The following is a 23,447-nucleotide window of genomic DNA, read 5'->3' on the forward strand; positions in this document are numbered from 1 at the left end:
AACTAGCCTAAGATGACTTGTCAGCAATGGTGCACATAATAGAGATGAGAAGACTCATGGTTGGGAGAAGTTGAGTTATATAGCTGGGTTATGTCAGGTTCCTTGTTGTTTTCTGGGAGACTTTAATGAAATAGTCCATGTGGAGGAACGGAAAGGTGCCACTAGCTTACCTCTGTCAGCGGAAGAGTTTAAGGGTTGGATGCAAGATATGCACTTAGTGGATCTGTCGCTCACCGATCGCAAGTTTACATGGTTTCGGGGACGATCTTGCAGTCGTATAGATAGAGCGGTGGTTAATGTGGAGTGGCTACAAGAGTTTCTGGATACTCGGCTATGAGGTGGACCAAGGGGTTTGTCTGATCATTTTCCTATAATAGTTATGGACAAAAAGATGAGGGGAGGTCCAAGGCCGTTCCGAAGTCTCAATTCGTGGTTTACACATGAGGGATTTCTTAGCATGGTTAAAGAGAAGTGGAGAGGTTTGGGGGAGTTACCGTTCACAGATAAACTAAAGGCGCTGACAATTCCGTTGGAAAGATGGCATAAGGCCAATTTTGGTGAGATGGACAAAAAAATTACTAAGTTTGAGGAAGAAATCAAGAGAATTGATGACATGGTAAGCAATGGAGTGTATCATGAAATGTTGGAGGCTAGAAGAAAGATGTTGGTCTCTTGTTGTGAGAGATGGTATGTAAGGAAAGAAGTACATTGGAAACAGATGTCTCGGTCTCGGCATGCGAAGGAGACGGACAAAAATACAAGATACTTTCACAACATAGCATCAGCAAGGAGGCAGAATAATATAATTGATACACTTGTAATAAACGGCAGACAAGTCAGGAATCAAGCGAGAATCAAGATAGCTATCAAAGAGTTCTACAAGAATTTATATCAGCAGGAAGTTTCTCTTATGATGGGATTTAGAGATGGTTTGGTGAGTAAAATAGATGAGGGAGATGCTTTGACTTTAGAGGAGCTGCCGTCGGCTGAGGAGATCAGAGAGGCTATATGGGATTGTGAGTCATCTAAAGCGCCAGGCTGTGATGGGTACAATATGAATTTCATTAAGAGGTGCTGGGGTTCTTTCAGACATCCAGATTACCGGTAGATGCCAGCATCACTTGGGTGACGCTAGCACCCAAATTCGTTGGTGCGAAGGAGATCAAAGATTTATGACCTATTAGTATGGTGGGGTGCTTCTACAAGGTTATTTCGAAGGTGCTAGTTAGAAGGATGAGGGCTGTGATGCTGGGGCTAGTAAGGGAGACTCAAAGTGCGTTTGTCAAGGAAAGAAAAATACATGATGGGGCACTTATTGCGTGTGAAACAGTGAACTGGCTTAAAATGAGGAAATAGGAGGCAGCAATAATCAAGTTAGATTTTCAGAAAGCATATGATAGAGTCAAATGGAGTTTTGTGGACATTGTATTACAAAAGATGGGTTTGGGGCATAGATGGAGAGCGTGGGTTATGGAGTGTGTGACAACTGCATTTATGTCGGTTCTGATAAATGGTTCGCCATCTAAGCCATTTAAAATGGAAAGAGGTTTGAGACAAGGTGACCCACTTTTCCCTTTCTTATTTGTACTGGTTGTGGATGTGCTGCATCGAATGGTTGGAGAGGCAATCAGGAATGGATGTATATCATCGTTGTTGGTTGGGAGAGATAGTATAGTATTGTCGCACCTGCAGTTTGCTGATGATACTATTCTGTTTTGTCCACCTGAAGAGGAGACTATTAAGAATTACAAGAGACTTCTGTGATGTTTTGAGTTGATGTCAGGGCTTAGGATCAATTTTGATAAGTCCAGTTCGATCCCAATTAATTGTGATGAGTAGTAGGCCCAGCGTATGTGCAACTTATTAGGTTGTAAGGGGGACACCCTTCAAATTAAATACCTTGGAATCTCCTTAGGAGCAAATCCGAGGTTGGTGAAGACATTGAAGCCTATAATAGACAAAGTAGAGGAGAAACTAAGTCTGTGGAAATCTAAGGTGCTGAACAAAGCTGAAAAATTGGTGCTTATCAAGTCAGTCTTAAATAGTTTGCTAATGTATTATTTGAGTTTGTTCAAGATTCCAAAGGCTGTTGCTGAGAAATTGATTTCATTGCAAAGAAGATTCCTGTAGAGTAAGGAAGATGGTAGAAACGATATGGCACTAGTAAGATGGGAAGTAGTGCAAGCTCCCAAGAAGTTAGGTGGGTTGGGAGTTGGGGATGCTATGATTCGCAATGCAGCCCTTCTGTTTAAGTGGTGGTGGCAGTTCGCAAAAGAAGAGTGCCCATTGTGGAAGAAGATCGTATGTTCGTGTAATAATCTGAATCCCAATGAGCTACTATCAACTCAAGTGCTACCTACTAGAGGAGGCTCATGGAAGGATATTTGCCAGCTACAGTTCACGAATCAACGTATAAGGGATAAGCTGGTTACAGGATTGTCAATGGAGATTGGTGATGGGTGTCGGACTCGGTTTTGGGAGGATGTATGGTTACTCTGTGGATCTCTAAAGGATCGGTTCCCGAAGCTTTTCTCTATTTCAAACCAATGTGGATCTGTCATTGGGGATTGGCGGGTTTTGGGATGGGTTAGCGTGGATCTGGAACTTCCAATGGAGGCAAGAGATCTTCCAATGGGAGTTGGAACTCCTGAGTCAATTACATGAGGCTTTGAGACCTGTGAGATTAGTAAGTAACCGGGAGGATAGAGCGGTGTGGAAACACGATAGGCAATGTGTGTTTTTAACTAACTCATTTATGCAGGTGATGCAGGAAGAAATGCTTCCGGAGGAGGTAACCAGCTACAGCTTCACTAGAACCATTTAGAAAGGATTGGTTCCACCAAGAGTGGAGCTATTTGCTTGGTTTGTTTTGATAGGCAGGGTGAACATAAAGGAGAGGCTAAGCCGACTTGGGATTGTCAGGCCGGAAGATAATGTCTGTGTTTTGTGTTATAACGATTTGGAATATGTACATAACTTGTTTCTAGGCTGTGCATTTGCTTGGCAGATGTGGAGTGCTACGATATCGGGTTTGGGCCGTCAATGGTCGTGTCTGGGTTCGATGAAAGAGCATTTTTAAGTTAGACATAAGAACCGAGGAGTAAGGAGGATCGCAAGCATAGGATAAGATGCTTTTATGCTATCGTGTGGAACATTTGGTTGGAAAGGAACATAAGGATTTTTCAAAATAAAAGCAAAGGTGTTGAAGAGATAATCAACATAACTGTGACTAGCGTTAACGAGTGGACAAGTGTCGATCTCTTTTGTTGTTTATGACTATGTCGAAAATGACATGAGGACTTTTCGTTGGCTTGGTGTGTGTTCATTTTTTTGTTCATTCTACTTTATTGACCATCAGTTTTGTTGTTTTATATTAAAAAAAATTAAGACAACCCACACTATATATGACTTGCAATTAATGAACTAATTTGTTTAATACTATACAAACATTTCTGCTAATTAACAAATAAATATGTATCTATTAAAATGTCATATTTTTCTTACATCAATTTACATATATATAACCATTTTATTTATTCTCTTTACTTATAAAAAAATTTAACATGATTTGTAATTCATTAAATTTTTATATTTCTTATTTTAAATAAAAGTTTTTATTAATTTAGTCAACTTCTTTTTCTAATAATTTTTTTATATCTAAAAGTTTTTTATTTTATCTATATTTATATTTTTTATTTTTAAATTTTTTTGTCTAAAAGTTATTTAATATTTAATATTTTTTCAAAATAAATATCTATTTTATTTTTTAAATTTATTAAAAAGTTAGTATATCTAAATAAAATAATTATTTGAATACATTATTTTTTTTAAATGAATCTAAGAGATTAAAAAACATTTTTTTTTACCGAAGATATAGATACTCGAACCCACAACCTCTTAATTGAGTATGGGAAGACCATGCCATTTGAGTTATTACTTTGGCATATGAGAATGATTGTATAATTTTTCAAAAATACAATGTCACGAGTCAAGACTTTATATATAATTAATGAAATTATCTTAACTTTAAAAATAGTCTAAATTCTTTTTATTAATGCATGTATGATACTAAAACTTTAAATATATTAGATCTATATAAATACCATAATATTATTTTTAGAATTAATTTTCATTTAAAAATTTTTAATTTCAAATTGCTTATCTGGTGATTATATAATGTATATTTTATAAGGAACAATTATTTATAAAATCAACAAGAGGTTATTACTAGCAATTAAACCCATAACTTTATAGCTATGTGCAAACTATTTAATGTTATGTATGTATGTCTGTCTGTCTTTTTTTTTTTCTATTGCACGAATTTATTATGTATATGTTTGGACTTTATTAATATTTAAATATAGTAAGAAAAATCTGAATATAAATACAAATATAAAACACAAGTTTTTGAACTTATATTTTTTATCTTTAAAATTAATTTAAATGTAAATGTACGGATCAATAGGGATGGTAATACCACCCGAACCTGCGGGTATCCATCCCGCCCCTACCCGCTCGAGGCGGGTAATTACCCGCCCCGCACGGGGGTGGGTATTTAGCGGGGCGAGTTCTTGAAAGAGACGGGACGGGGATCGGGTTTAGGTAATACCCGCCCCGCTATATATATAATTTTAATATATAATATGTATAATATATGTAAAATAATTAGGAAATGATTAATAATATTGTATCATATTTAAATTTTCACTTTAATTTATATTATGTATGTGATGATAATTATATAAATTTTGAAATTTAATTTTATTTATTGGATTTTAGTAATTATAGGGACAGGACAGGTACCCACAGGGTGGGTTAGGATTCAACGTTTTACGTTGTACAGCGGGGTCGGGTAGAGCAAAAATCCGCCCCATTGCCACCCCTAAAAATCGAGTCAGGTCAAATCTCAAAAATATCCGCAAAACATCATACTCTATTTAAATTAATTTAATTAATTTAAAATTTTAAATAAAAATAAAAATAAAATTATCATTTCTATCATTCTATGTACTCACATTTAGCAAGTTTTATAATTTTGTTGTCTCACAAATCTAATTTCTTAAATTTAATAATTTAACAGTATACTCTATTCCGTACATATTATAATTAATTAGCTAAATTTTTTAACCCCTGAACATGGATCTTTTTGAAATTTACTAATAAGGTTCACAAAATAAAATTTATAACTATTGTTGTGGGTAACTCCTAAAATAGGAGAAAACCCTTCAAAAATTGGCGTATGCCACTTAATGCAACATGTACACGGTATTCTTTAGTAAAAGGCGAAAGAATAGTTCGCTTTGTACATAATGCGTAGCTGCGTGCTTTGTAGTTGTTGCCCATCACCACTATTTCTAATAACTCTCATGTGAGAAGCATAAGTGGCTTCATCGATGTAGGACCTATTAAAAGACAAACGCATGCATTGGTTGTTGCTGCAAAGTGTCAAAACTTGTTCTAATATATTTGGTGTGGCATGCAATAGTTGCCTTATTGCGTTGCATTTATCAGGCCTATAATTCTATATTCTTAGAAAGGTATAATGTGTTTTTGAAAATTCAGTTAACAAAGCTGTCAATGAAAAATTTTGCTTGCCTCCACGAACTAATAAAAGAGTTGATAAAATATTCAACAATTAGTATTTAAAGACAATCCATTATGAGTCACCAAAAAAAAAATCCATTATGGATGAGGTCAATATGATGCATTTCCTTTTTCTTTATTTCTCACATCTTTATTAAAAATTTTGGAAGATACTGTGTAAGATTATTTTTCTTCTAGAGGTGCAATTTTGATATTCAAATTTAATTTCTTATTCTTCCTACTTGCTAGAAATTGCTATAAGCAGCAGCGATTTCAGAAGGAATGTGATAATGCATAAATTACTATAGACAAGAGTGGTTTATGTGAGGTTTATCTTTGACCATTTTTAATAAGGTAAAAAGATAATTTATTAGATAGATAAGAATTGTATTAGATGCAAATAAGGGGTCAACGTGAATTAGATCGTCAAAATTTTCATTCGATCCGTCCTAAAATATAAATAAATATAATTTAAATTATAAAACTTTTAAAATTTAAAAAATAATACCAAATATACTATATGAGTACACTATATCACTATATAAGTATTGTCCACTTAAATTCAATTTTTAGATAAATAAAATTTAAATTATAAAATTTTTAAAATTTAAAAAATCAATACTTACTGAATTTTAAAAAGTTTGGTATTAATTTTTTAAATTTTAAAAGTTTTATAATTTAAATTTTATTTATCTAAAAGCTGAATTTAAGTGGACAATACTTACTGATATAGTGTACTCATATAACATATTTGGTATTACTTTTTAAATTTTAAAAGTTTTATAATTTAAATTATATTTATTTATATTTTAGTGTAGATCGAATAAAAATTTTGAATTCAATTCTTATCTATTTAATAAATCCTCTTTTTATTTTATTAAGAATGGTCAAAGATAAACCACCTCACATCAATAGCTATTACTTATAGCAGTTTATGCATTACACAGTAACCGTTTACATAAATATATAAAAAGTTGCAATTGCATTTTGAATTTGAGAAGGTTGTAATCTAATAATATTAATTTGTAACCATTTTATTTGAATAACTTAGCCCTAATTTTAATTTATAACAAAAATAAAAGAATTGAAATCATAGACCAATTAATTTTATGCAGCTACTAATAAGAATATATACGATACTACTTGGCAATCATCTCAAATAAAACTCTTTTTTTTTATTCATGAGAAAATTTTTATTAGAGTAAAGGACATTTTCGTTCCTGGCCTTTTTTTTTTGCGGACATTTTCGTCCTCAAGCAATGAAAAATACATTAAAATCCCTGATCCCTGAAAAACGTGGACAATTATGTCCTTCCGTTGAATTCAGCCATTTGCACTGGACGGAAAAGGCTGAGCTGGCAGAGGTAGCGCTGAGGTGGCACATAACGGAGGCTAGGTGGCATGGAACATTTCGTAACAGGACGTATAAGTCCCTGGAGACGGAGCATTTCGTAACAGGACGTATAAGTCCCTCGAGACGAAAACGACGCCGTTTCGTCTCCTCCCCCATCTGCCATTTTCTTCTTCCTTCGTCCCTTTTCCCTTCCATTCTTCTTCCTCAGCCCCTGCCTCCATCACCGCCGCACAGCCACGCCTCCGTCAATCACCATTAACGCCGGCGACCTCCTCCTTCCTCTCTTTTCGCGTCTTCTTCCCTTTCTCACATGCTTTCACATGCTTGCTCGAATTGGACCTTGCCCAGTCCGTTTCGCGGTCGTTCTATCCCGGCGTCACCGATTCCGACCTCGACATCATTGCCAATGGTTTCACATACTTGAGGGTCCTCAATTTGCATAATTGTAAAGGTGAACTCTTTTTCCCTTTTTTTTTCCATGTTGTTTTTGTTTGTTTTGCGAGAAAACCGTTGAAATTGACCTTTGGAATGTTGCTTTTCTTCTGATGGGGAGTGAAAATTTCAATGAGATTCACATAGAATGTTTTTGACTTTTCCCCCTTCATAGATCAAGGAGAAGGACACTGCGTGGTTTGTCAAGTTCTGCGTTCCCTGGTGCAAGCATTGGTAATTGATTCATTCATTCTCTTAACTGCTTTTATATTGTTGAGCTAAGAGTGATTTCTAAGCTGTAAAATGATGATGCTTATTATTACAGTAAGAACTTGGGGACGTTGTGGGATGATTTGGGAAAAGCAATTGAAGGAACTAATGAAATAGAGATTGGGGAAGTGGATTGCGGTGATCATCAAAGGAGCTTTGTGGCATATGCTTATAATGTAGTGTCGCATGTTTCTTAAAATCTCATGCTATGTTTGAGTCTACTCTGCACTCTGCTTCTACATTTATGAGTTCAATGATTGATATATTTTGTTCTTGTAAAATTCTGAATTGCATTTGACAGTTAATTGAGTATCAACACTGTCAAGACACAAGTGCGTGAATGGAGGAAAATATTTTTGAATGGTCTTGGATTATTGGATATAATTTATGTGTGATTCTTTACTGCTTTATCTAATTATCTAAGCAGCCATGAATGAATAAAGGTATTCTTTAACTCAATGAAAAACATCATGGCTTTTTTCACCATCAATTATTAACTGATTTATCCACTTAATTATTTATTTGTTTTACTTGCTGGATGCTTGTATTATCTATTCCTATTGCACTCTCACTCCATGTGTTAACCAACGTTTGAGGGAGCATTAATAGATCGAATTTTAAGTTTACATGTGTTTTTGAATTGCCAGGTTCAAGGGATGTTGATTCGTTGAAGAACTTTGTTTTGGAAGAAGCTGATAAGGCAGCAACAAATGCACAAGCACAACAACTAGATAGTGATAGAGAACTATAACTACTTTTTGAGGTATATCTTTTGCTTTAGCTTTATTTTTATATTCTCTGTCTGGACCCTCCAGTGTTATCCCTTGACACATGGAATATTTTTTGACAAATTAACCTTTGGTGAAGGCTGGCAAGAGAGAGACTAATGGGAGTAAGGGAGTGAGAAAGGGAAGAAGACGCAATAAGAGAAGAAGGAGGAGGTCGCCGGCGTTGATGGTGGCTGACGGAGGTGCGGCTGTTCGGCGGTGATGGAGGCAGGGGCTGAGAAAGAAGAATGGAAGGGAAAAGGGACGAAGGAAGAAGAAAAGGGCAGATGGGGGAGGAGACGAAACGGCGTCATTTTCGTCTCCAGGGACTTATACGTCCTGTTACGAAATGCTCTGTCTCCAGGGACTTATACGTCCTATTACGAAATGCTCCATGCCACCTGGCCTCCGTTACGTGCCACCTCAGCGCCACCTCTGCCAGCTCAACCTTTTCCGTCCAGTGCAAACGGCTGAATTCAACGGAAGGACATAAATGTCCACATTTTTCAAGGGTCAGGGGCTTTAATGTATTTTTCATTGTTTGAGGACGAAAATGTCCTTTACTCTTTTTATTATATATTTTTATCTTCTTTGCTTTAACTTAAATATATATATATATATATATATATATATATATATAAAAAATCAAATAACATTAAATAAGATGTCATCTTTATAAAAATATTTTGCATTTAGTTTTTGGTTACAAATAAATAGAATGATAAAAAATAACATTTATTTATTTATTTATTTATTTATTTATTATTATTATTATTATTATTATTATTATTATTATTATTATTATTATTATTATTATTATTATTATTATAATAGTGTTATATTTCTAATCGCATATAAATAAACTATTCTCGTTAATTAAACCGAAATATCATAGCATTTGTTTTTTTTTATCTTTACACACATGTATAAATTATAATTAAAAGTTATTTTAAAATATAAAGATAATCATTAAAAACATAATATTAATATATATTTTTTTAGACTTACCATATATTTTTACTAATATGACTAACGATGACTAAATGATATTTATCAAAATTGAATATTGATTAATTGTCCAAATTACCAAATATTTTTTTATTTTTATACTAGTTGCATATTTATTTTTGTTTGGTTTTAACATATGAAAGGGTCATTATAAATAGGGATGGAAATAGGTCAGACGGCTTGTCAGAAGTCTGCAGTCTGACTTGTATTTGACCTGGTCTGACCTGACCTATTATAAAATAGACATAGGCTCAGACCTTTATAAAAGGCTTAATATGTTAATAGACCAGGTCCAAGCCCACTAATCAGTTTTATTGGCCTGTCAGGTCTGCCTGACCTGTTAAAACATAATTAAATATATAAATTATTTTTTTATTATTATAATTATTAGATATTTTAAATTTATTATATCTTATTATAAATACTTTTGTATATTTTAAATACTTCAAAAGTTTATAAATTTTTATAAATATTAAATATGATATATTACATATAAATATTTTTATTAAAAAATAATTTTTTAAAATAAAATATTTATTTTTGTAAAAACAAATTTATCAAGCTTTTTAACAAGTTACAGGTCAGGCCACATTAAATAACAGGTCAAACTTAGTACTTTAAAAAAAGCCTATAAAATCCAAGTCAATTAAGTACATGACAGGTCAGGCCTGTTAAAAACAAAGCCTGACCTATTTTCACCCCTAATTAAAAAAAATGTGACTTCAAATTTAAGCTCAGCTTACTCTACAACATATTATGGCTTGAAAAAGAAAAGGCTAAAAATTTTGCAATGCAAGTACAAGTTGCACAACCATAGAATTTTGAACCAATAAAAACCAGAAAAAGAAAAGACCATTTGCATGTGTTTCGTGAACTTTTCAAATTGCATGCTCTCAATAATTTTGCCAACTCAATCTGAATCATATAAATTATTTAATATAAATTTCAATGGCTATAAGAATTGAAATATCAGTATGCCAAAAAAGTACAATGATATACTTGAAAACTTTCCTAACTTTTAATGAGACTAATTTTTTTTTATATAGAAAAAAATTGTATGTAATTCATCATTATAGATAATTTTTGTGTTTTTCTTTGATATAGATTAATTTTTTTTTATTTTAAGTAACAAATTGGACTCTCAGATTTAAAAAAGTAGAGAAATCTGAGAGTCAGATTTGTATATTCAAAAAATTTTAAAAGAAAAAAACTCAAATCTGACTCTCAAATTTGTATTTTTTTTTTAAAACAAAATTAAAACCACAAATTTATGAGTCAAACCACTATCACACCTCTTCTTCCCAATATTAAACCATACACCTCTTAATATATTGCATTCGGATTCAAAATTTGGTGAGTGTACCAAGTATTGAATATGAATCTTTAAATATTGTATGGGTAAGTGGGAGTGTAAAAAAAAATACAAAGCGTTTAATGAATGCCAAGATGGAACATTTTATAATTTATTTCAATTATTAAATTGTTAATTCCATCTTATAATTTATTTCAATTATTAAATTGTTAAATTTATCACGGAAGTATATTGAACAATTCAAAATTTTATGGTTTGATAAATGGTTAATAGGTATTAAAAAAATCGATTTCGCAATAAATTATTAGTGAACAAATACTAGCTCAAATTCAGAGTCAATATTTCTCTTTTTAAAAAGGAGAAAACACATCTTATGCTACATATCCTCTAGTAATGCTAGATAGCGAGTACATATTACATTTTTTTTACACATAATAAGTATATAATTTATATTTTTATTTATTAAAATTTACACATATAAATCAATCTAATTTATGCCCATATTTTTCAAATTTTACATAAAATAATAAAACTTATTTGTTAAAAATAAGGGTAATTCATTATAATAAACTAGGGGGAGAAAATTTACACCAACCAGCCAAGAACAAAACTGGTTCATGAATCAACCAAGACACATTTCTATGTAGTTCGAATTAACCTAATTCGAACTTCAAACTCTATGTAATTCGAATCAGTCTTATTCGAATTACACACACGCACACACCCACTAATTCGAATCAACCTGATTCAAATTACACACACAGGGTGATTCGAATTACACACACGCAATCCAAAGTAATTTGAATTGGGGTGATTCGAATTACTCAATTTTTGGTGCTAGTAGTAATTCGTATTTCAGCTAAATTGATGTAGGAGTGGAAGGGTGAGTAGGTCGCTGGGTGAATGAGAGAACTAGTGAATGAGTGAAAGAGTGAGTAATCAAACTCAGTGGTGAAATATAGCACCGAACGTGACTATAATCAAACTTAATAAACATTTATAATCAAACTCAATAAACATGTACAATCAAACTCAGTAGTCAAGCACTGAACCTGAGTTTGCATCGAACCTGACTATAATCAAACTCAATAAACATTTATAATCAAACTCAGTAGTCAAATATAGTAGCAAACCTGACTATAATCAAACTCAACAAACATTTATAATCAAACTCAAGAAAACATTTATAATCAAAGTCAATAATCATTTATAATCCAACTCAGCAGCCAAGTACTGAACCTTACTATAATCAAACTCAGTAGACATATATTAATCAAACTCATTAGTCAAATTTAGCACTAAACTTGAGCACAATCAAACTCAATAAACATGATAATCAAACTCTGGTTTATGGTTTAGGATTTAAGGTTTTAGGGTATATGAGTTTAGGGGTTTAAGGTTTAGGGTTTAGGGGTCAGGGGTTAGGGTTTAGGGTTTATATTTTCAATAAAACCTATTATAATCAAATTTAATAGTCAAATATAATACTGAACTTGAATATAATCAAACGCAATAAACATCTATAATCAAACTCAGCTACAAGCACTAAACCTGAGTATAATCAAACCCAATAAACACTTATAATCAAACTCAGTAGTTAAATATAGTACCGAACTTGACTATAATCAAACTCAATAACGACCATTATCTGGTGATAACTCTGTTTTTTTTTATATAAATAATTGTGGTTTATTTGGAGATATTTTTTTATCAGTTTCGTTATATATTTACGTATTTTTATTCTTGCTTAACTATGATTGTGGAATATTCGAATTACTTTGGATTGCGTGTGTAATTTGAATCAGGTTGATTCGAATTAGTGAGTGTGTGCGTATGTGTAACTGATTCGAATTAGTGAGTGTGTGCGTATGTGTAACTGATTCGAATTACATAGAGTTTGAAGTTCGAATTAGGTTAATTCGAACTACATAGAAATGTGTCTTAGTTGATTCATGAACCAATTTTGCTTTTGGCCGATTGGTATAAATTTTCTCCCCATTGGCTTATTACAGTGAATTACCCTAAAAATAATTTAATATTTATAATGGTCAAATAATGACAAAAAAATACTAAAAATTACTTAAGTTTAAGTTTCTCATATAACCTCTGCAAGAGTGTCCAATGAGTTATATTATTATTAACTCGTCAAATTAATGAGTTTAAACACATATTCATAAAATGAAGGCAACGAAGGCACCTAACGGTAACCGACAAATACAAGTTCAATATGTCAGCCTAGGACACGAAACTGAATACGTTATCAGCAAAGATTTCAACATTGCCTCATTCTTAAACTTCTCAAATATACATACAGAAATACATAGATAGACAAAGGTAAATACAAACCAAACAGTGGATGGCTGACAGGCTGAGAAGACAACAGAAGAGCATCTATCCATAGGAGATATCAGATATCCAACTGTCTAATTTGAACAAATGAAAATATTATTAGCAATTAATAATTAACAAAATTTTATTAAAAAAATGGGGGGAGCTAAATGGAAGTTACACTCTGAGAACACAATTTGAATTTCTATGGCTAGGTACTTAATGCACACTCCAAATTTACAACGTTTTCGTTGTCATCTCTAAATTTCAATATACCTGATTCCTGAACGAAACAACCCCCCACAATATGCAAGTATGATCCCCAACCCACTAATTATCAACAGTCAATTAAAAATTAAACCCTCATGTAGCCAGATGCAGAAGAACACCCCACGACTCTGCCATGTCCAGCAAAGGTGTGCACGCCGCCTATATTTCAAAATTTTATGGTAAGAGCTATGTGCTTAAGAGACACTAGCCAAACTGGTCAGAAGAACGGCCGCGAATTCGGTCATCAACGAGTGATCCCATAATTTACAAACCGATCAATTCAGGCATCCAAGAACCAATGCTCAGAAGTATTTTTACAGAAGCACAAGAAAACCTGCAACAACTAATAATAATTATGTCCGGAAACCATGCTGAGACAACATGTATTGGCTACATATTTTTTACACACAAAAAATCAATCCATCTACGTCAGGAGTAAATTTTCAATACACTTCAGTAAGAATAGTGTATGATAACCCACCTTGATGCAATTGCAATTTGTATTCACCTGCCTTGGACCACTCTGTAATTTAAGACCAGGTCATCTGATTTCTTCCATATATAAGCTCTCACAGTAGCTAAGCTCATTTCAGGAGACAGCACCTGGAAACAATTCAAGCAGTTGGTTAAATGCAGATTTCAACCAAAATAATGATCATATTTAAGCAGAAAAAGTACTATGAATTGAACAAAATACAATCCAGAAGATTAGGTGAAGCAACATTGAAAAAACAAATACCATGATACAAAAATTACCAAAAGTTCAAAAACTGCATTAAAACTCAAACTTTAACACAGCTGATTGCATCTCAAAATAATATGTGATCTGTTCTAAGACTTAAAATATTCTCAAGATTTCAGTTGGAGAATATAGCAACTGGCATTAAATTTTATGACAAATACAGACCAGTGGAGTACAAGTTAAGCATTTAAGTCTGAAGATGTAGGCATCTTTGCAGGTCTGCATTATCTGTTTATCTTATTCTCATCATGTCAAGTGAATAAAATTTATACATGGCTACCAATTTTTATGCTAAAAAAGCATCACTATTGTTTGAATTGAAGCATCTACATCCTTTCAAGGTGCCATACGTGAGTAAACTGATTTTTAGCTGTAAGCAGGCCAGAAATATTTTACCCACATCAATAGCTAGTGACCAGATTTTTATGAACTCTTCCTCATGCATTTGGAAATTAGTGAGTTGTAACATTGCAGATGCATTACAACAACATCAACAAAGCTTTATCCCATTAGGTGGGATCGGCTACATGGATCAGACGACGCCATTAATAAATAAAAATTCTTAAGGAATAACATAATTCTAGTAATACCATATGTCATCAAATTCCAGAGAACACATACAATCATTGAGAAGCAAGCTACTAAGCAATGAACTTGCTCAATATTAGCATCAGCAAAGCTATAGGATATGCACTATCATAAGACTGCATTGAAGGAGAAATATAACTCACCTGATTGTTGCACAATATTTCAATAGAAGGTCTAAGCTTCTGCCAAGGCTTAAATCCAGATCGAAAAGATCCATCCCCAACTACTTGATGCTGCAATTGTGGCCCAGCAAGTCCAGGGGCAAAACTACCATCGGTATTTAAGCTATCTAAAGGTTTGTCGAGGACCATCTTTTCTATAACGTAATTAATAACCTAGACCAACAGTTAAAAATAAATAAATTTAAAGACAAAACAAGGAATCTCTTTCAAGCATTATCAACATCAGCTAAACAACACGTACTTCCTAATGAAAACAATTATTTCCAACTGTCAACTACTGTAAGTATTAAAACTTACTTTGTGAATTCTTAATATACGTGGAGCACTTAGCTTCCCTTGTGTGAGGATCTGGACTGAAGAACCTTCACATGGATGCAAATAGAAGCTACACCTGCAGATGTTATAACAAAGAACCAATTTCAAAGAAAGAACATCATATCGCTGTCTCAATCATGGTTAAAGCTTAAAGCTATCATACTCAGACTACAAACTCATGAACAAAATCCCATTTGTTTTTATGGCAACAAATATTAGAAGTAGAAAAATGTTCAACGATTTTGGGATCAATAAAACAATGGCACTGTATTAATAGGAAGAAAAAATTCCCACAACTTGAGATACAATAGTTGATAGCTGTCTCAAGCATGGGCTCTTGCTCTTCCTTTTGACTACAACAATGTGCAAACACAAACATTTAGGAGAAAAAGAACAAGAGTAAGGCAAAAAAAATTACTTAGTATTTTCTCTGGGAGGTAACCGGTTATGCAAAACACAATCCAAACACCACCATGGGAAGTCTTTCTCATCTTCAGTTCCATCCAAATCCGTGATTTTTTTTCTCCATGGACCTCCTTGTGTGCCCTCTGTAATAATGGATGGAGGTGAAACAACTGAGAATTCAAAAGGAGGATAAACCATAGCATCATTCTCAGAACTACTATCAACTTCAATTCTTGAATGGGTATGACTTCTAGTAGCAATATCCTTTCCAGATAATAATTCCCCATTCGCTGGAGCCGAGGAACCCATTCTTTGCTTCCGTTTTATCAACCAATGAACCAGGAGCCCTTTAAGAGTTTCTCGAGCCAAATTAACCTGCAGAATAATGTTAATATTTTGGATTAATGATGGTAAGCTACCAAGAACGTTATCATAATGTCATTGTGCATGAACCTGACTCCCTGAAGCACATAATAGAATTAAGCCAAAATCACTTCCACAAAAATATTTATCCCTTACTTTTTGAATTAAATAATATTTCAATTATAAAACTATTACTTATATAGTTATATTTTAGCTTAAGGATAGACTTGAGCCAAAATCACTTTAACAGAAATATTTATCCTTTACTTTTTGAATTCAATAATATTTCAATTATAAAACTATTACTTATATAGTTATATTTTAGTTTAAGGATAGTTTTGTCCCATGAAAATACTACATTCTAAAAAATTTATGTGAAAATAAAAAATGTCAATTTTGACACATGCCTGTCAATTCACTAGTAATTATAAAAACATTAATGTTCATTAAGACTAACACCATGACAGAAATCACTCCAGAATTCAGATTGAGCAAGAACACTAACTATAGATGGTTATGTATATTGATCCCATAAACAATACACTAATAAGATGATGTTGCCAACATATTTAAACTTAAGTGACAACTATCATAGCTTAACAAGCAAATTGTAAGTTAATGCTATTGTTATAGCATGCCAAAAATAGGGGCAAAATCAATACCATTGGAAATTCAGTACAAGGGTAGGCAGGTATGTTACTTTTGACAATAAACCCATACCTTATCATCTTCAGGCTTCCCTGCAATGTTAAGATCAACTGAATACATCTCTGCAGAAAAGCACTGGGGTGTATCTAAATGTACAGACAAACTTCCAAGCCTAGTATCCACAGTGAACCATGCGGGAATGCTAACCTGAATCAGCATCAAAAGAAAATAGATGTTAGCTAGAAAATTACTATAACTCATCAATGAGGCCCTACCAATTAAAAATTATGACAAAGTTAAATTCTTAAGGTGAATTAGTAATCATACCATCTCAAATAGCTCTTCCTTTTTTTCCTCAAATGAAACCTAAATTAAATAGTCCACAAGTAAACAAATGAGCATGCTAGCTGTGGTTGAAATTGTCAAATATTATTCACTAAAGCTCAGACCCTCCATAGAAACAATAATGTCATGCAAGTTACAAAACAAAATGCACCTTCCCATAATCTTCAATCACAACACCTCTAGTAATCTCCCATAGTTTGACTGATCCAGAAGTATCCTAAGAAAAGATACATTTATCACTTGATTCAGAAAGTCATAGAGAAAGATTAAAATTTAGCAGCAAATGGATGATAATATTGACATGTTTCAGCCTAATATCATGAAAAAACACTATGCTTACCTTTGTCAGAACATGCCTCTTATTATTTAAAACTTCATGTTGCACTATTCCAGGGGTGCCAGGGATGGTTAAGTTGGGCTCTTTATAAACAGGAACCTGTTAACATTTGTAATATTGGTAACAAAAAGTAAGAACAATTAGTTCCCCAGAGCAGAAAGATGCAACAGAAACTTTAGTTTCATAAAAAGAATTTCTTTGACACAATCCTCCCATTTCCAAACATCAAGCAAAGAGATGAGATAAATAAAATATTCATCTCTGGATAGAACACATGCAACTGGTAGTATAGAGTTCCAAGTTCACAAAATAAAACTTCATAGATTATATAAATAAAAAATTAACTGGTGATTTTCAGAACTAAATGTAACATACAGGTGTAGATCCCTCTAGTGACACCCTTGCTCTTGAAAAGGACAAGTTTCCAGCTAAAAATGAATTGCCTCGTTGCAAAATATTTTGGGGATTGCGTCCTTCAACAGGCCACCTGTGAACTGAAGAATCTGTTGATGCAATCCATATATTATTATCATGCAACGCCACTTGAAGAATAGGATGTTCCCCTGTGCAAAGCAAACTACTTTCTCTTGTTTGCAGGTCTGTTAAGTATAGCTTACGTTACCCCAAAAAAGAAAAAAAAACAACAAATGCATTAGAAAAATCAGCAAGCCATGCAACACAATAACTAAATAAACAATTTTGACATAATCTTTAATCAAAAGTTGCACTCACTGAAAAATCTCTCCCACCACTATAGACATGACTAAACGTTGGGGTGCTGGCAAGTGCCCAAACAGAATCTGTGTGAACTGCATAAGAATGAACACATCTTTGCTGGCCTATATCCCAAAGCCTATCAGAAAAGATGGAGATATTACTAGTCAACAAAAACACGGGGAAAATTGAAAAATAGAAACATTTATGACACCATATGCATAAGTTACCTTATCATAGAGTCCGAAGATCCTGATAAACAATACCTGAAATAATCATTGTTAAAATAATTTGGCTGACTTGTAAGAGATGAGTTATTAATATGTTGAGAGACCATATAACAACAAATGAGAAAGATTTAAGATATTAGAGAAAAATAATAAATTTGAAGTACAAAGGAAGTGGCCAAGTACTGCTTTAAAATATAAATTTCTGAAAATATGTATATCTAAACTTATATGTCCACTCAACAACGGGACCCAGAAGCAGCACTCTGATGTTAAATATAAATGTCAATTGAAAATATGCAACTAAAATTAGATGTGGACTCAATAAACCTGCCACTGGAATCCAGGAGCAAAGCCCTGATGTTATCTGTATGCCCTTTTAGCTTCAGAGCCTTTGATCCAGATCTCGAGTCCCAAACACGCACAACCTAAAGGGGAAAAAGGGGCAAAAAAGAAAAAGAAATGAAGCAAGTATGAAGATCAGGGCAGAATTCCACAATTAGCTAAGTAAGTTCAAGCCACTATAGCTCAAACAAACCACCTCTAAATTTCCAAAGAGAACATAATCCTAACTAAGAACACAAATCTGAAAATTAATCCCACATAGTACCTTTTCTGTGCCACCAGAAACCAGAAGTGTTCCACCTTCATTCATTGCCAATGCATAAACAGACTCCTTGTGGCCTTTGGCAGCAATTGGAACATAACCCTGAGTATGAGTAGTGTGCATGGATATGTTGTTGCTTGAGCTGATGGTCCGTATGTTAGCCAATGGTAGTGAATTGCCAGGGCCATTGATACCATTTGAAGAATCATCAACCATAGCATCATTGCTCTTGGAAACTGGAGCAAGCGCAGCTTCAATGTCCCATATAAAAACCTCCCCACCAAGGCCACCAGAGGCAACAATATTGCTCTAAAATGCATGCCACTATTAAAGGATCAGAAGATGCATTTGATAAAGATACAAGTTTTTAATTCAAACAAAGTATCAATCATGTTCAATGCGGAATATACGAAAACAATAAATGAACCTTTTATGGATGCACAGACTTAATAAAGAGTTTAGAAAGTTTGGAGTACATTACATTTTTCCCTGCAGCAGCAAGGCAAGTAACATAGTCAGTGTGTTGGCGCAGTGTTCTAGTACACGTTGCATTGGAAAATGCATTCCATGTCTGTCACAAGCATACAGTATCCAAAGTTAACAATAACAGATTGAAAATATTGATTAGAATATTAATGGAGAGAGATCAACAAACCTTCAGCGTCGTGTCTGAAGAACAAGAAACAAGTGTATTATCACCAACAAGAACAGCATCATTAACCTGCCAGATTGAGATAACATCTATAAAATTGACTGTCACTCGTGCTATTGGAATTGAGTTATAAACGTGTGGGTATCATGTTTTGTGGGTATGACGACTCACAATGTCGGTTTCCTATTAATGTAATGAGTGTTAAATTTAGGGGAAATTGTAAAAGTGCAAGATTATATGCTCAATAAATACAGCATACCTTAAGAAACTGGCTGCTGAAATTTTTAGCAATTTAAACAAGGAAAAAGATGAAATAATAAAATGTTATTTTAAAGGAGATGACAAAATAAAACTTGAGTGGATCAGGATTTATACAAGCGAAGAAAATAAACCTTTAAAAAGTTCAACAATACAGCAAAATCTTGTCTCCCAATATTCAACCAAATCTTAAGTAAGCTTGCAGTTTTACAGGTCTGGTTTCGTAGTTTTTCTTTTTTCTTTTTTTTTTCTTTTTTTTTTGAAAGATACAAGAGAGAAGGTCATTGCCTTTTCCTTCTCAACCATACTTTTCCATCAGAACTGAGCTTTATTTATTGATTTTAATTATAATTACAGAGCTTAATAAATTTTAAGACAAAAAGGCAACAAACCAAAAACATTTACAAAATGCAAGTAACATGTACGATGAAGTAATCGAGAAAATAAATAAATAACATTCATATAAAAATCCACATCTGCTGGAGATGAAAAACAGAAAATAAAGTATTCAAATCAATTGAACATCACAAGGTGGTATGGGTGCCACATAATCAATACCAAGTACCCAATAATCAACCGATATTTGCACATGGCATGCAACTCACTTAACCACACATCAATCATATTATTTCTTACACTGTTTGACCTGACCACTGAGAACGGGCATTAATGTTATTAAAATTTCATTATAAACAAAAAGCCACTAGAATACCCGTTATGGAAAACAGAATAAAAGAATGCATTACAGACGAGCTTCATCAAGTAACGGTAGTATAGAAACAATGCCGTTTTCTCAAGGTTATCAAACAATGTGAATAAACTGATTGAGATAAAAGAATAGGGGGAATAAAATAAGATTACCCAATCCACATGAGATTCAAAGGTAGCTGAGCATGTTGCTGCATCCTCAGCTAATGCCCATCGTTTTAGCCTGCCATCACGGCTCCCAGTAAAGAGAATATCAGACCCATCAGATACTGCAGATTTATGTACAGCCAAACAATTTATGCCTGCACAATGCTGCAGAAAAGAACCAGCTCTTGATGAAAATTGACAGCATAAATAATAAAAACAAAATCCCAAAAGTTTAACTTTCTTCAACCAAAAGAGGAAATGTTGGTGCTGACGCGGAAATATATAATGTATGACTTAACATCTCAACAAATCGTCAAAGAAAAATGCCATGTCCTAGTCTCAATTGATGAAGCTCTGGTTGATCATAAGTTAACAGCGTTGGTAATTATTACAATATAAGGCGGGTGATGCACAAACTACAAAGATTCTATGCATAACACTATTAGAAAGAAAGATATATTTTAGCAGAAACCACACAATCTCCTTGATTTTGGGGAGTGTCGACTTGTTCCTACTTTGGCAGCAATTTGGTCTTCAAATGATAAGTATTTGACATCCAAAAGAATCCAAAAGTTATTTTTAACCCTGAATAAATTGATGTCCCTAATCATCTCCACATGAAATATTGCATAGATCTTTCAAAGACCACATTCAATGAATGAATTTTATTCAAGAACAACCCAACCATCCATCGAATAGGCAACAGGTTTTAATGCTCAATGTCAACAAATACATTTCCAATAACAAAGATTCAATATAGAAAAGTAATGAGCTCACCCTTGTGTCAACAGAATCATTCAACACATATGTTAATCTCTTCTCCTTACGAGGGCGAGAAGAACTGTTTGTGTTCCCCGCACTACCCACACGGTGCATCGCGAAAGCTATGACAATACATAAATCAAGAGTACATTACAGAAAGCAATCACAATAAGAAAAGTTCTACTATGGGTCATTCAGAACCATGTAATTAGGGATTAAAAGTAATACAATTTGCGAACTATAACAATTTATTTAACAACAAAGGTTCATAATACAGGACAGCTGTCTCAAGGGAGCAGTTGAAGAAACATCCAAACATTTCCAAACAAGCCATACAAAAAATGTATTTGGCACAACCAAGGAGGTGCCTCTTAAGTCTTAACTCAAACAAACTAGCACAAAGAGTTCTCTGTAAGTTTTCCATCACAGATTGACATCAGTCTACTCAATAGTCAAGATTTCAATTATCCGCTCTATACCCTAAATTTCCACGTGTCAATTATTTTGACTATTACAACCATACCACGGAAAGCAGGTGAACTTCAAGCTCATCGTTTCCACACAATCTGAATTTGCCAGTCGCAACATATATAGCACATCAAATTCATCGAGTTCTCAATGTGAATCAAAACCAAAGCCACAGTTACGTAATCAAACACCAAATACAAAACCTATTAAGATGCAACAACGAACTGAACCAGCTAAAACTATCAAATACCCCAAAAATCATCCCCAAACACACAGAACGCTAACGAATGAGGCAAAACAATAGCTGCTAGAATATGAAATAAATTAACTATCCCGATCATAAGGCTACTCACTTAGCAACATGATTCTAAGCTAAAACAAATTAAATAGCTGCGATATAATCTTCTATTTTCTTTTTTCCTTTTTTTTTATGGAATCGAATCAAAACGAATAATCGAACAAGCTGAAATAAACTTTGACGACAGAATACTGAGAGTCCAAACCGTGATCAGTGGTGAAGAACTCGACGCACTTTCTCTTGTGATTTCTTGTTGTCCTTCTTTCTACTGCCGAAGTTTCAACTCTAGAGAGAGAAAGCGGGGTTGTCTCTGAATTTCTAGAGCGAGAGAGAAAGGGAAACGAGCATTAGGAATTTAGGACTTTGGGAGTAAATGGGCTTTCGATTATATTCTTGCAAAGATCCTTTGACCCGGTTCGGCCGAATTTCAATTACGACGGGGGCACGATGGTCTTTTCATCCTGAGGGATAAACTAGCTAAGTGGAAATTGCAGTTGTGGCCATTGATTTCGCGCTGATTGTCCTCGCTGGCTTCGGTGGCCGTTTGATCAGAAAAGTGGGCCCCATTTGGGGTAAAAGCGAAGTCTTATCGTAGCGTGGCACTTAGACAGAAGAAGCGGCGAGCAGTGCGTGCGGTAACCTTTGTCTATTTTCAATTTTTCATATGTTGTAAGTTGTAACCCACTTACAACATAATTTCTATAACTTTTTGTAGCTACTCCTTAATTAGTGTTAAACTCGTGGCAGGTAGGGACTTATATTTTAATTTTACATGTTAAATCAAAAATAATATTTTATAATCATAAATTTTTTTAAATTTAGTATAACATTATTATTATTATTATTATTATTATTATTATTATTATTATTATTATTTAAGGTAAAATATAAATAAAATAGTTTAAAGTCTATAATATTTTTAAATTATGATAAAAATAAAATAAAATATAAAATATATGTAACTGTAATAATAATATGTTAATTTTATACTAAATTTTATATCAAAAAATTAATAAAATTTATCAACAATCTAATATTTTACTAATCTCATAAAAAAAAAACAATTGACATATGATATTGGTTTTTTTATTTAAATAAATTGTTTGGGTATTTATATTACCTGATTCTCCTAAATAGTTTTTGTGAATGTGAATTTCCTAAACCATATAATATATAAATTGTCCTAGACTCGTGTGTTTTAATCAATATATAAATCATTGTACTCTGGGACGATTTATGCATGAATTGCATAGTTGAAGAAGGCATAAATCGTCTCAACCCACTATGTATTAGAACTAACAAGTAAATCGTCCTAGGCTAAGATGGTTAATGCATTTTAACCTAAAACTCTTTACCC

General features: G+C 33.3%; 3 protein-coding genes and 1 non-coding gene across 5 annotated transcripts; 2 read left to right on the plus strand and 2 right to left on the minus strand.

The window, feature by feature from the left end:
• Nucleotides 1-379: 379 nt before the first annotated feature.
• On the plus strand, nt 380-1,108 carry LOC148554702 (uncharacterized). The gene has a single exon (XM_088490445.1). The coding sequence runs from the start codon at nt 380-382 to the stop codon at nt 1,106-1,108; it is 729 nt and encodes a 242-aa protein (XP_088346571.1).
• Nucleotides 1,109-1,185: 77 nt separating this feature from the next.
• LOC148554703 (secreted RxLR effector protein 78-like) lies at nt 1,186-1,764 on the plus strand. Its single transcript, XM_088490446.1, has 2 exons — nt 1,186-1,257; nt 1,357-1,764. Exons 1-2 carry the CDS (start codon nt 1,186-1,188, stop codon nt 1,762-1,764), a joined length of 480 nt encoding a protein of 159 aa, XP_088346572.1.
• Nucleotides 1,765-5,200: 3,436 nt separating this feature from the next.
• Nucleotides 5,201-5,319, minus strand: LOC148554704 (U5 spliceosomal RNA). Its single transcript, XR_015886308.1, has one exon. It is a non-coding gene; the product is annotated as a U5 spliceosomal RNA (small nuclear RNA).
• Nucleotides 5,320-13,174: 7,855 nt separating this feature from the next.
• On the minus strand, nt 13,175-22,487 carry LOC107646479 (uncharacterized). 2 transcript variants are annotated; one of them, XM_088489883.1, is made up of 19 exons: nt 22,296-22,487; nt 21,340-21,446; nt 20,569-20,727; nt 19,453-19,518; nt 19,279-19,368; nt 18,801-19,106; nt 18,521-18,618; nt 18,194-18,229; nt 17,982-18,102; nt 17,625-17,861; nt 17,253-17,348; nt 17,064-17,129; nt 16,895-16,933; nt 16,640-16,774; nt 15,570-15,931; nt 15,134-15,227; nt 14,798-14,989; nt 13,806-13,927; nt 13,175-13,658 (listed from the first exon to the last, which is right to left on the minus strand). In XM_088489883.1, the coding sequence occupies exons 2-18, from the start codon at nt 21,436-21,438 to the stop codon at nt 13,829-13,831; spliced, it is 2,295 nt and encodes a 764-aa protein (XP_088346009.1). In that variant the 5' UTR covers nt 21,439-21,446; nt 22,296-22,487; the 3' UTR covers nt 13,175-13,658; nt 13,806-13,828. The 2 variants fall into 2 exon arrangements, with proteins under 2 accessions (XP_088346009.1, XP_088346010.1); XM_088489884.1 differs by lacking the exon at nt 18,194-18,229 and having other exon boundaries at nt 17,982-18,126; nt 18,512-18,618.
• Nucleotides 22,488-23,447: the final 960 nt, after the last annotated feature.

The sequence above is a fragment of the Arachis ipaensis genome, chromosome B6 (genome assembly GCF_059453495.1).
Source record: "Arachis ipaensis isolate K30076 ecotype BB chromosome B6, ASM5945349v1, whole genome shotgun sequence".
In the NCBI taxonomy this organism is placed as follows: domain Eukaryota; kingdom Viridiplantae; phylum Streptophyta; class Magnoliopsida; order Fabales; family Fabaceae; genus Arachis; species Arachis ipaensis.

Coding starts and splice junctions, on each gene's coding strand:
- LOC148554702 (XM_088490445.1), top strand. CDS start 380: ATGGACAAAAAGATGAGGGGAGGTCCAAGGCCGTTCCGAAGTCTCAAT.
- LOC148554703 (XM_088490446.1), top strand. CDS start 1,186: ATGGTGGGGTGCTTCTACAAGGTTATTTCGAAGGTGCTAGTTAGAAGG. Junction 1,258..1,356: donor GGGCTGTGATGCTGGGGCTA/GTAAGGGAGACT, acceptor ATGAGGAAATAG/GAGGCAGCAATAATCAAGTT.
- LOC107646479 (XM_088489883.1), bottom strand. CDS start 21,438: ATGCACCGTGTGGGTAGTGCGGGGAACACAAACAGTTCTTCTCGCCCT. Junction 20,728..21,339: donor ATGATTCTGTTGACACAAGG/GTGAGCTCATTA, acceptor TCTTTTCTGCAG/CATTGTGCAGGCATAAATTG. Junction 16,775..16,894: donor AGGAAGAGCTATTTGAGATG/GTATGATTACTA, acceptor ATGCTGATTCAG/GTTAGCATTCCCGCATGGTT.